Below are 13,821 nucleotides of genomic sequence, written 5' to 3' on the forward strand. Positions count from 1 at the left end.
CTTGCCAGAGGCACTACATAGAGCTCAGTGGTAAGTGAAAAGCTCATTCTTCACATGCTTCTAGATTTTATATTTTTTTAACATGCATGTTTGATTAGACGCTGCTGTTTGTCCTTGGCCGACTGTTTTGTCTGCTGTTTCCGGCTGGCAGTCCGCCTGTAGGCGTCCGTCGCCGGCTGCCTGTCACTCTGGCTGTCGGCTCCATGCCCGCCGTCCTGGTCAGCGTGAAGCTGCTTCCTGTTTCTCGTCCACTGAGACTGATTCGGGCCGGTCTGTGACTGGCGTGTACAGATTCTTTTGGTGAATCTTTGTGCAGTGTCTGCTGCGGTGTGGGGGTTCATCCCTAAACTGACCTTATTGAAACTACTGCTGTTTTTTTTAACTGAACGTTTTTTTTTATATGAAATGTGTGATTTGACTGTCTTTTTATTTTGACAGAAACGGCCTGGTGTTGGTGGTGGACCCTCTGGGGGGTGGTACTCATTTTGGTTTGTGCACGATTTTCTTTTTGTTTTGTTTTTGCTGTGTTCTTTTGTAGGTCACTACCCTGATTTACACTGCCAGCCTGGAGTTGAGCTGTGACTGTTATTTTAATGTGTGAGTGGTTTTAAATAGCTTTGTCTAATACTGAAATAAAATTATTGAATCTGGTGAGATTGTCTCAAGCCTCCTCTTTAGCGGGCCTGTGTGCCTTCAAGGTAACTTTCCAGGGAAACTATTGCAACCTTACATTACATTTGCAGTTTTAAAGTGCAGTTACCAATTTGGATCACTCGGTACCACTACATTTACGTTACACTTGAACGCATCATGATAACCTAATTGTCATTTTACTGAGCCAATCTGAACACATCATCACGCAGCACGTCTGAAACTTTATTTACTTTTCAAGCTAACTAGCTTGTATGCTTCCGATTACAAGACGGATTTCACAATTAATATTTTTAACTGACCGGACAAGCTACAAAGTCTGTGTGCGCTTACCAGTGGTACTCTGAGTGGATGATTAAGACGGGCCGACTGCGGCAGCAGCTGGAGGAGGAGAGGGGAGTCTTTTCCGTTCAGCCATCCTCGAGTCGCGAGCAAAGTTAAGTGTCAGAATTCACTTGTTTTACTTTTAATATCTGTTTGCTTACAATTTCATTCCAAAATATTGGTGGACATGCTGCAGTGATTGACGTCACGACTTCCGGGTTGGAGGGCGCTTGAAAAGAGATCAGAATCTTTTCCGATTTTCTCTTAAATGTGAAAAAATAAATAAAAAAACGGTGGTATATTTATTTGTTCATATTTTGCTATTTATATATACGTAAGCTTAAGTCAAACTGACGGACGCTTCATAACCGGTTTAATTCGCTTTTTTTTTCTAATTCTATGATTAATGGGAAGTAAGCCTAAGGGCGACGCTAAGTATAGAGGGCGCCCCAACACATTTGTCGCCCTAGGCAATTGCCTAGCTCGCCTATAGCAATCGCCGGCCCTGGGGTGAAGTGTCTTGCCCAAGGACAAAACGACAGAAACAGATGAGGCAGGTGCTCTAACCTGCAACCAGTTTGTTACAGGACAAAACCCCTTCAACTGAGTCCTCATCTAAGACTTGATTGATTGACTTTATTGATTGACTTTATTGATCTCATAGTGGACAAATGTGCTTGTTACATCAGCTCAAATAGTCAAAGAAGAATGTGCCAAAGGAAGAAAAAGGTGCAAGGGGAAAGGTGAAATTCTGTTCACCTTTCTGAACAGAGTCTATCTGGGAGGTTCCTCAGCTTTCTGGAGAGGACAATTATCAAGTTTTTTTTATCACCTTTAGACAAAGGCTGTGGCCAAACGTCTGCCCTAATCACTACATAGGGCACTATATAGTGGTTACGTAATTTTCCCCAACAGTCTAGTAGATAGGTTGTGTACTCAAAACCTCCCACTATACACCTTGAAAAATTGGCATCACTGGGTCGCTAGAGGAGCAGATATATCCCAGATTGCTTTGCCAGAGCTTTCCTTGCAAAGCATCATGGGATTTGTTGTAGCAGCGATAAATAACTAAGATGGCGCAAGCACCGTGCAGGGAGGCAGAGTCATGTGACGAACGGGAAGTAAAAAGTAGTGATCATCTGTCCGAAGGGTCAGTTAACGGAATTCACTATGAAGTCCACTATGTATTCCCTGCTCTTAATAGCGATTGAGGGATCTAGGGGTTGGAGCTGACATTTGGAAACAGCCAGAGTGATATTGGGGATCTTAAGGGAAGGCAATGTTAGCTAAATTCTCTGGACGTTCCCCTGCATCTTTTCCATTTTTTAGTGGGTTTAGCTGCAGGGAGTTCAAAGTGTGCCAGTAGACCTGAAAGTCTACCAACTGTGTATATGCAGATTAATTGTCCTGAATAGACCAATGACAGTTAATAAAACGCAATTCCAAATGTTTTATCAATCAGAGAAGGGTAATCTGTAAACTCTAGGAGTTTCACAGATGGGTCTGCTGAGGTGCACTCATGGAGAAGAGGAGTGGAGAGACAACACACCTCTGGGAAGGCTCAGGGTGGGTGGTTCTTGATTAGGAGGTGCTCCCCAGCCTTTCCTGCTGTTGCAGGACAGTCAGGAGGCTGGTGTTCAACTAAGCTGGGTAAGCTTCTGATTGAGGGTGTCTGGGGCAATGGGGGCAATGCTCACAAAATCCTGCTATTTGGCATAAGGTGGTCAAAGTGGTGCCTGATAAAATGTGGGCCAAGTTTGACTGCATCCTCTGCTGACCCATTTGCACGGTAAGCAAATCGTAGGAGGTCCAGCAGGGGGCCTGTCACGTCTTTCAGATCCTTCGGCACCAGACACTCAAAGGATTTAATGACCGTCAGGTTCACAGGCCTGCAGTCATAAACTTCTGAGATGGATTATATCTTATTGATTAATTTTTATTGTTTATTACAGTTAAGACCAAAGGCAGGTTTGGATTCAAAAGTCCAAAGATTTACTATGTTTAATGATTGATCGGCCAGCAGTAAGCATTCATTCCACTCCAACATTGTAAATTAGGCCAATTCCCGCTCCAAGTTTTCCTTTCTGCAGATGTCTACTGACATAATTCCACTTAGGAAACCCCTTGACCACAGCGGATCCTATTTGAAATTATTTATCAAATGATTCCTGCTATTATCCAGCCTTTCAATGCACTCCTCTCAGGTCCCCAGACAGCCTAGTGAGCTGCAGTACTCATAGAAAGGGGACAAGAACAGGAGGAGCACCACGATTGCAGTTATTGCACCACAGTGGGGGAAAAAATCGCACATTCCAGGAAATCTCCCACATCCTGCCCTCAGCCTCCTGACTCCAGCAAGGCTGCTGTCCTCATACCTGACTGGCTGGGGAGTCTTTCTGCTGGCCTGGAGCGAGGTCATAAAATCTGACCGATAAGGGGAAGGAAAGGAGACCTAAAAGAGGAAGAGAGCAGGTAATACCAGCAACCGGCAAGAGGTATTTAAAAGCGACCCCCAAGATGAAGGCAATAACTGTGAGAGTACCAAGATGCATTTGTTACATCTCTGTTTATACAATAGATAAGAAGGTCATGGATCAGAGAGAGTGAAGCACTCTGTTGAGATTAGATTGAAAGAACATTGTCTCCACTGAGAGAGTGAGAGACTGAGGACTTCACAGCTCAGACAGAGACGGAGAAAAACCTTGCTGACCGGAAGCAGGTGTGACGCAACCGGACAAATTTTCCCTTCTGTGGAGAGAACATGTCATTCCTTAATTTTATACAGGAAAGAGACACTTTAGGGCAGGAGTATCTGCCAGCAGGAATCGTCAGGCAGAGTTAAATTCTGTTTAATCTCAAAAAGGTGCACAGTTCTCAATTAATCATTGCTTTTATATCCAGTGTGTCTTTGTGCAAAGGAATATGCTTAATGCTTTTGCTTTTGGTCAAATGTTTGTGTGTGGTTGATAAGTTTGGGTTTCTAAAGCATGCCTCCCAGTAGAGGGCAGAGTTCATAAACCACTGTGTTTATCCAGAGTCAGCAGAGATTTTAGTGAGAGCAGGCCAGGAGGAAAGGGAAAAAGTGCATTAGATTTATAATTCACAGTCGAAATTTTTGCTTGTAAACCACACAAAAAAGCCAATTAAAGCTGGAGCGGAGCATTTCTAGAAAATACTCAGTGGCAAATCTTTAAAAAACACAGCAGTTTAACTGAGACAATCAGAATTTGTGTTCTCCTTGTTTCCATTTAGTTTTTGTCTTTCTGTTTCAGTGTCAAATGAACTGCTTGTTTAAGCAGTTACATTAAAGCTCTGTCTGTCTCTCTCCTCCACACTCTTATGTCATTTCTCTATTACTCCCTTTGGATCTATTGTCTGGGATGTTGTTGAGCTCTCTCTCACTGGTTGGGTGACATCATTCATTTCCAGTAAAGTCCAAAGCTGCAGACATGGCTCCCCCCTCCTCCACCTTCTCCTTGCATGTTGAACTCCTTGAGCTCAGCATGCAAGCTGTCTTAAAGGAAAGACTTTAAGTGCAGGTGTTGTATTAGCCATGACGCCACCAAATAAAGCAGAAATTAAATAATAGTGTAAGAAAACATTGAACAGATTCTAGAATCTGCTGAACTGCAAAGCAACAAGATGTGATGCAAGGATGATTCATATTGTGGTTGTATGGATGACTTTAGGGAGTTTTGCATTTAGAGGAATAAAAAAAAAAAAAAAAATCAAAACAGTTCCAGAAAACCCTTCCCCCGCATGTGCTCTCGATCCCTGACCCCCCCCCCCCCCCCCCCCCCCCCCTGAATCTAAGCCCTGCTAAGCCTGGAATGAATCGGCCTGAACTGGCTTGGATGTCTGTCTGTCTGACCCCGTCAGCTAATGAGAGCCTGACCATCTGTTGCTAAGCAAATAGATGCAGCCCCAAAGCTGTCAAATATGCAACAAAAACAGCACACTGCATCGATCAAACACACCAACAACATAGCAAAATATTTTAATCTAAATAAGTCACTTCTTAAAAATTTTTCTTGAATTGAGGAGAAAAGTGAGACCCTTTGCCTATGGAAAAATTTACATTTAAAATAGGAAAAACTATTGCATATTGTCTTTTTTCAAGTGTACATTAGCTAATTATCTTATTTTAAGAGTAAAAACACTCAACCCATTGGCAAATCATCTTATTTACCCACTCAAATTAAGAGTAAATACAAGAAATTCAAGAAATATTTACGTATTTCGAGATATTTTTTGCAGTGAACCGCTGCCACTTAAATTCTAAATACCTCAAAACCAGAGGAACAAATGCATTTATCAAAACAAGGTGCGCTAAAATATTTTATTTCTGGGGTTTACTTGATTATTATTAGTCTAATGCTTCTCTGTTGTTGATTCATGTAAAAAGAAAAGTTTCATTTCATGTAGGAAATGAAACTGCAGAAGTGACACAATATACCCAAAATACAGCAGAAAAGGGGCAGTAATTTGTTTGTGGCACAGAAAGAAACCCCAGCCTTAGCACAGCTTTGGCTAAAATGCGACACTATAAACAACATACCGTGTAAGCTAAATAAAATGAATGCATGCTTCCTGTTCTACAGCTTGGATTTTTCCTGTTTACACCCGTTTATGGCATAGGGATAGTTTTTAATTTAGGGGGGGTCTGCTGACATGAAGTGAATGCTGACAACACATAAAAAAAAAGTGCACAGCACAATTACTAAGGACCCAAACAGACCCCAGTGGCAGCTTGATCCCAGTCATGCATCCTGGCTAAAGCTGCATGTGCTGCCTGAGCGGGAAAAGAGAGAATTAAGTGTGTGCATGAAACACACTTCATTCTCAGAAGCACACACACACGCAGATCCTTTTATGTCTCTATCAAAACATATAACTCCCACATACACACACAATTGCACGCGCCACCATCAAGAGCACTAACACTGCCATCTGGTGCAATAAGTTTCTGCCCCAGTTAAGGACGACTTTAGGACGACATGTGGGTGACAGGAACAGCGTCGGCAGTATTGACTTTTCACACTAGACCTTTTATATGAACTAATTAGGTCCAAGATCACGACCTCTAAAGAGCTGCAGGCGATGAGACAAGTTTACAAGCAGGGGGGCACTTAAGAGAGAAAAAAGCATCTTCAGCTTAATAAGAAGGTCATGGTGACCTGCATCTTGGACAAAAACGATCTGGTAGTTTGTCAGTGGTGTGCAATTTGAAGCAAGAAATAAAAGTGAATACAGCATAAGAGATCCCTACTGCTGCACCAGTTGTTGTGAAGATGGAAAAAAAGGTTAAGCTTCTACATCCAAATCCAAGTAAAAATTCAGAGTATAACACAACGGAAGATCTAAACTGGCCAGTAAGGCAACAGAAGAGCGGCAGAGAGAGCCACGGCAACCCTGGAGGCGATGTAGAGATCTCCAGCTCAGGTGAGAGGGTGTGTTAACACGACAACTATTAATTTTCTTCTTCACAAGTCTTCCATTTATAGAAGAGTGTCGCAAAGTAAGCCATAACAGAAAGGATCCCATACAAAAATCCTGCCTAAAATTCACAAGAAGCCAAACAATTAATAATAATAATAATAATAATAATAAATCCAATTTGTACCGCACTTTTCATTAACAACAACAAACAATTAGAAGAAGGCACAGGAAGGAAATGTAAAAGTTTTTCTATAATGCAAAGTTCTATATGTGGAAAAAAAAATCTACAACCAATCATCACTCTCATAACCTGCAGAATAAAGCAGAGTAGTGGCAGCATCATGCTGAGGGGACGCCCTTTGTTTAGGAAAGAAAGGGAAACTGATCAAAGTTGAAGATGGATGGAGCTAGATACACCAGCTAGGGACGCCTTTGAGCAAAAATCAACACTGAATTTATGTTAGAACCGCTCTGTAAATACAACAGAGATTTTTTTTTTACAACACTTAAGAAGTGATCATCAAATTCTTCCTCTGACTGAGTTAAAAGTACATCAAGTTGTTAATTGTTGGAGCTGGAAGTTGTGGAAACCTCAGTGTGTGAAGAGACATACAAATAAGAGATGTTTCTGGAAGGTACTGAGAGCTTAAAAAAATGCCCTGCAGTACCCACTTATCAGATTTTTAAATTTCTTATTAATTTGGAAAGAGATATGAAAATTGTGAATAATTTTTCTTCTAAAAAGATTAGCCTTTTATTGATCTGTTAAAAACGTAAATATAATTAAATTAATCCAGCAAAATGTGTATGAATGTATTTGCTCAATAGATGAATAAAAAAAGGATGTTTTTCATCCGCCTTGACCCCGTCCTAATTATTGCTCATTGTATGAGTTTCAAAATTGAGAAACAGTCAGGTCAAAGGTTATAAAAACTAGCCCCATTCAGATGAATAAACTGCTCCACCTCGGAGTGTTGAAACTGTTGCCAACTCATGACAAGCAAAAAGACCTGAACAATCAAAACTGGAAATACTGAGACGTCACAAAGCATCAGCTTGAAACGTGCTCTTCTCTGCGCACAGAGACATAAAAAGGGGAAGAAGGAGCGTCAACTCAGCTTTTTAATTTCTTTCAATGGAAAACAAAGAATCATCAAAATTCTCTGGACTTCTGTGTTTCCTTTAACAGCCAACTGAGGTTATTGACCTGCCCTGGTGGGTATTATACACCAACATGGCTGAGGGGGTAGGGGATATTCCCTCTGCTTCAGCTTTTATTGATGGGCCTGCAGCTTAATTACATTGCCCTCTAACTGACAGAAACGGTTTAGAAAAAAACTCCATCTGAGTCCATAAAATTAAGTTAGAGCTTTGTTATTCTTGAAGCAGCATACGCTGATCCATCTAATGTCATTTGGCTAAGTGCAATGCATCTGGCATCATAAAACCAAGTCCTTTTATTCAAAACATGTTTCATGTGCAATGTTAATCAGTTTTCCTGTGCAATCAATGTGTGAACTGACGTTCTGATAATGAGTAGACCTCAGCACCCTTTCTCTGACTCTGACCTGGACTGTGGACAGTTTTCAGCACGGCACTGAGATTACAGTGAGGAAATTAGACTAAGTTACTGGGCCTGTCACAAGCATAGTTTCATAACCTCCTGCTAGGAGGCAAAGGTAAAACAAGAGGCTGACAAACTGCTGACACCTGTAGACTTTAAGTCATCTGCATCAGCACAGGGCAGAGGGCAACCTCAAAAAGTTCCTTTGAGTAACAAAATATAGTGCTTAAAGGGCGTGTCTTGATATTTCAAATCCTGCCAAAGTGTTTTAAAGAGGTTGCTGTGAGGTTGGTGCCTCTAACAGCCCTGTTCATCCTCACATAACTTTATGGAAAGTATTTAATCCTCTTTATAATCATGTTGTTATCCCATCATTCCAGATGAGAGGGCGATCATAAGTCAGTGCTGTAAAAGCAGTCACAAGGATGAGTCTCATACAAACAGCGATTATGTAAGTAACCTGAGCTTTCAGAGAGCCAGTGTGTCAGCTAACCTCCACTCTCCTTAACCCCTTAAAACAATCACAGGAAACAGTGCTCTGTGATGGGGCCACATTTCGGCCAGGATGTCAGATAGGCAGCGAGGAGGATGACCTACTGAACAGAAAAAAACACTTATATGAGCATCACAGTGAGACTATCATCCTGTTCATAAAGAAAAGGGAGAGAAAGCTACAGGTTTGGTTCTGCTATGATTTAGCAGTGGAAAGCTATCAGCTGGTCACTTTTAAAAAGGAGAATTACCCCTCCAACAACTTTTCATCCCTAAAATAGAGCCATCTGTCACAGGACATTCTTTCATACTGACATTGCAAAAGTCTGCACCCAGCATCTACATATTCTATACTTTGATGAGTTTATTTAGAAAATATATGGTTATGTGATTCAATTAGATATTGATCAGAGGTGTTTTGAATCAAAGATCATGATCTGTCATATTTCATTAAAGTGGCCCCAAAGGTATAAAAACTTTCTGATCAAATTACACCATTAACTGGAATTCTACTGCAGAATTTAACATGTTTTATGACCATTAGCCTCAAACATTCATGAATATAATTAAAGTATCACTCACACACTACTTATATGCAAGGCAGTGAGGGAAAAATGGAGCTCCAGTAGGAGGAGGGATGAAATAGCAATATGTCAAAGCAAACGGGGGGGGGGGGGGGGGGGGGGGACTGTATGGTTTAGTGATTTTCATGTTAGTTTGTTCATCTAGATAAAACTGACTTAGTTGACCAAAAATACAAATCCTTTCCAAGCAGTTAACTTGAAAACAAACCCAGATGGGTCCTCTCCTACATAAGCGGAGACAAATAATTAACATACAGTAACTTCTCCGTCTACACTCCAGGCATAGCACCAGTTTCAGAGTATGTTGTGATATTAGATAATATTTGGGGAAGAATCAGGAGTAAGACGATCTAACATCCTATTAAAAAAACCTTTTTTGATAAGACATTTCACAAGTTATCCAATTAATACTACGGTAGTTAAAATAAAGCATAATTCAGAGAGAGATAGAGGGGGATGACCTTTGTAAAAATATTGTAAAAACAAACAATTAACCATTGAAAGTATATTTTAGACTGACTTATTTTATCTATAAAATCTTTTTAGGGGTAAATTGGATGGCTAATCCAAGGGATTCAAGGACAACAACAGATATAAATGTTAGTTATTTTTAAACATTACTCTTTTAAATAATCCAGTTGCTATTGTTTACTGTCAGGACCCAATTTGCTCTAGTTACAGTTATACTACGGGTATAACAGCAAGATTCACTACAGTACATTTGAAGTAAATAACAGTCACTTTGTTTTTCATGATAGAAGAGATGCTTGTTTTTTTTTAAGTTAAAATTACAATTCATAGTTATACCTAAACAACAAACAGGTGTCTGCACCACCTGATTTTTTGCTAGAAGTGATTTTTTTCTTTGAGAAAATAAAGAGACTTAAATGATCTTTTTAAGTTTGACAATCTTAGGTGATGGCGCTGAGACAAATTTACTCCTAATGTCGTAAAAAATGGGCATTTTATTTCAAACAAAAAGACTATTCTTCTTATAATAACATTGATTTTAAGATGATTTTATTTTTCAATTAAAAAGGCCATCAGTTCATAAGATAATGATTGAAGACCTTCAGAAGGTTTTCAGATTCCAGCTTCTCCCCTTAGATTACGTGAATTTGCCAGTGGAACAAGTTGTGTTTATACAAAAAGAAATTATCAGTCATACTGCTGAGTATGCATGTTTATTTCTCCTGATCACCTAGTAAAACACAGTGACCAAAAGTGCATGTATGGTAGTTTTAAATGTAGCATGTGCAGCATTTTTAATACTTCAGTTAACATTTATCACACTCTGAATAGAATACGAACAAAAGTGAAGTAATTTAAACTGATCAGTCAGCAAGGAGCAACACAAAATATTCAAAACAACTAATGGCAGTAGCTATGGTAGAAATGAATCAGAGACATTTATAGGAATCCAGCTGTCCTTCAGGCTGGGCCACAAAACAGTGTGAATTATGATACTGTGACTTGTCAATCAATTGCACAAAAAAATTCACTGAGAAGGAGCCAAACAGATGAGCTGTTAGTTGTTGATGAATTTCTTTTCAAATGATTAAAGTCAGCAAGAAATAACTACGGTACTAAAACAGCAACGTATTTTTCCATTAGACAAGCAGACTCCAATCTATGTTTTTTTCAGTTCTTTGTTATGTTTTACCATCAGTGTCCTTATTTTCTCACTGTCACTGAGCACCTCTAACCAGACAGACCTTGGAGAAGTTATAAACACCTCTGATATCTCTGACCCTCACTGCATATCTTTAAATGCTTAAGATTCCAAGCTGCTGTTTTTCGAATATCACTTTTTGCCTCCAAAGGTTCAATTAAATTCCCAATGTATATCCCATCTCTCTACAGTAAAAACATATTATAAACTGGAACACATACAGATTCCAAGCTAGATTGTTTAAGGTACTTGTGATTTACGCCAAATGACAACAAGATCTGCATAGACACAATTACTTTAGTTTATATTGACATCAAGTGCTGTACTGACCCAGTGGTGAGGGCTGCTGTCTGGGGAGCGAGGCTGGTACCTCTGCAGAGTCACACCTCCCTCCCCCTCCAGCAGCAAGGTGCTATCCAGGTCGGGGCAGTGGTTTAGCTGGGCACTGATGGGCAAAGACAGTAGGGTGGCCAGAGGGCAATGGGAAATCATGGTGGCCACCTGCATCAGCGGCAGGGATGACAAGGATGGCAGGCCATACTCCAGTTTCGTCGGCAGAGTGGAAAAAGCTCCTCTTCTATTGCTGTTGTTCAGGATGGAGAAGATCCAAGTTCTGGAGGACCAAGAAGTTTCTGGCCAGATGTATTCGCCCTCCTCTCAGTGTGGCTGTTGATGAATGGCAGGCGTTCTCTAAGACTGTCAAACCCTCTTATTTTTTCTTTTCTCCTTACTTCTCAGCACACATGGAGTTCAGCGTGCCAACAGCTCCACACCACATGAGTGATTAAAGTCTATTGTCTCTTTCTCTCCTCACCTCCTACATTCATCACAAGAGGGGGAGGAGTTATAACTTAGTGGGCCCGCCTGCTCTAAAAAAAATGACCCAGCGAACCAAAGGGAATTTGGATGTGAAGAAAAAAAGTTAAGAATGGCAGGAAAGCTGGGATAGAGAGAAGGATGTAGGGGGAGAGTTTCTAAGAATGAACAACAATGGTAACTTCTTTCTAAGAGAGTTGACTCAGCTGTCATTCTGATCAGATTTTAAGCCAAATTATGAAAGTATCTGTTCATGTTATGTAGTTTGTATGTAGTAAAATGTGTAACATTAGCAAACATGTTTTTTTTATTTTATTTTTTTTATTTTACCTTAATTATTGACTGATAGAGGGAACGTTACATGAAAAGCTGATGTGTTAAAATGGGATATGACCTTAAAATGTTATTAATTCAGAGCTTGATTAGCAGCACAGCTTTGTGGGAGGACAAAGGTCAACCCACCAGAAATGTGTAAGGATTATGAACAGAGAGAAAAGGTTAATGTTTGTAGTTATATTTGCTTTACTGCCTCTTGGTGCCTCTATTAAATATGGAGAACTCTTTTATATTCTACTTTTTTTTCCCTCAAATCACTGATCTTAGAAAATGTACAAATGCATGTGTTTAATCAAAAAAGGAAACCAAAAATTGACAAATACGTGTCTGACTCAAATGTTTTTTTTACTGGCTATTTATTTACCTCAGAAAACAGGATGCAAGGTTTGACTTAAAACTAAAAATTTCAACTGCAGGAAGCAACTTTCATCATACCTCGTACAACATTAACTGCTGAGTCCATTGTGTGTTTATAAGTGTTGTGTGTGAGGCAGACTTAGAGCTGTGCCTGGTTCCACATAATCCTCTTTTCTCTGTTTTACACTTGACTGGCTCTTATTACTGCACTAAAGTTGATTCCCTCTCACACACAAAAAAGACATTACCTCCCAAACAATCTTTAAAAATTTCAATTTATGTGTGTTTTAAGGCAACTTGTATGCTCACCGTCTCTCTGCTTAGTCATTCCCTCATATCCTGGATCTATCAATAAAAATGGTTTATTAAGACCAAAAATGTGCCACATTAAATAAATAAGAAGTCCTTACTCAGAGTAAGTCTGTTTTTACCTTGTTTCATTTTGGCTTCCTTGCAACAGTTGTTGCACTTCTCCTTTTAAACTAAAACTTATTGTAATTACAGTTTAGCTGATATGTTTTGTTTTTTTTTATATTTGCTTTTAGGCTGAAATTGTGGGAAGAAGGCAAAGTAAACACTGACCACAATAATAAAATTGACAAATAAAGCATTAGCTAAGTGTGTCCTACTTTTCAGCTTCAGTAATTAAACATCTATAACACCACGTCACTCATTCATAAGACCATGATGAGTCTTTTTACCAAATAGGTGATTAATTACAGTTCAGCTGTAAGGAGCGTGACTAGATGAGCCGAAGGCATTGATTTCCTGGCACAGAGTGAACAGTAGAGGAAACAGCGAGGTCAGGGGAACTAACTTAACATGAATAGACCGTAAACATGTCCAAACACTGAAATAACCCAAATATACAAAAATAAATCAGGATTAAAAAAACAAAATACCTGAACTCACTGATGAATTTAACATCTAAGTCATTTGAATTTCCCACACAGTTAAATTAAAAAGATAGGCTTATCAGTCCATTTTTTAAGTAGTCTTTAAAATAACCTTAAACCATTTGCAAAAATATTTCAAACTCACATTTCTGTATTAAAATTTTCTTCTTGGTCAGATGTCATTTATTAATGTTACATTTTTTGTTAGCATTAGCTGTAAGAATAAAATCACTCATTAACAGAAACAAAGGTGTGAAAGCAGCAGTCTTCGTGAAAATGTTCGATTTAAAGTGGGTCACATAGTGAAATGAGTCACTATAATAGATTCAGTGTATAAAACACCATTATATTGTGAACAGATGTGGAACTTCTAAAGAATAAATGTAGAATTTAAAAACTAGTAAACAAAAATATGCTGCAACAGCCTGAAATGAGATGGTTGGTGTGAAGATTTGGTGACCCCAAGATGTCAGTTTTGCTACAGTTGACTTTATCTAGTTGTTTATACATTCCCTCTGTAGAAGGACCACATTTGTTAGGAATATACTACAGCTGTGTGATATTGATGTTAGATGGTTTCTTTATTATCTTCAATGCCATTTTGTTGGGTGAAAGTGTTCAATTCAGTTTATTTATATAGCACCAATTCACAACACATGTCATCTCAAGGCACTTTATAGTTCACCAGAT

General features: G+C 39.4%; 1 protein-coding gene across 2 annotated transcripts in view; it reads right to left on the minus strand.

The window, feature by feature from the left end:
• rgl1 (ral guanine nucleotide dissociation stimulator-like 1) overlaps positions 1-11,512 on the minus strand; it is a 38,825-nt gene extending 27,313 nt beyond the window's left edge. Inside the window, exon 1 of one of the 2 annotated variants that reach the window (XM_038279029.1) lies at positions 11,057-11,511. In XM_038279029.1, coding sequence (XP_038134957.1) covers positions 11,057-11,233 — 177 coding nt within the window. In that variant the 5' untranslated portion in view covers positions 11,234-11,511. Of the gene's footprint in view, positions 1-11,056 lie in introns of both variants that reach the window. The other variant, XM_038279030.1, reaches the window with a different exon arrangement.
• Between the last annotated feature and the right edge of the window lie 2,309 nt (positions 11,513-13,821).

Source organism: Cyprinodon tularosa, unplaced genomic scaffold (genome assembly GCF_016077235.1).
Source record: "Cyprinodon tularosa strain WSP-4 unplaced genomic scaffold, ASM1607723v1 ctg147, whole genome shotgun sequence".
Classification (NCBI taxonomy): Eukaryota; Metazoa; Chordata; class Actinopteri; order Cyprinodontiformes; family Cyprinodontidae; genus Cyprinodon; species Cyprinodon tularosa.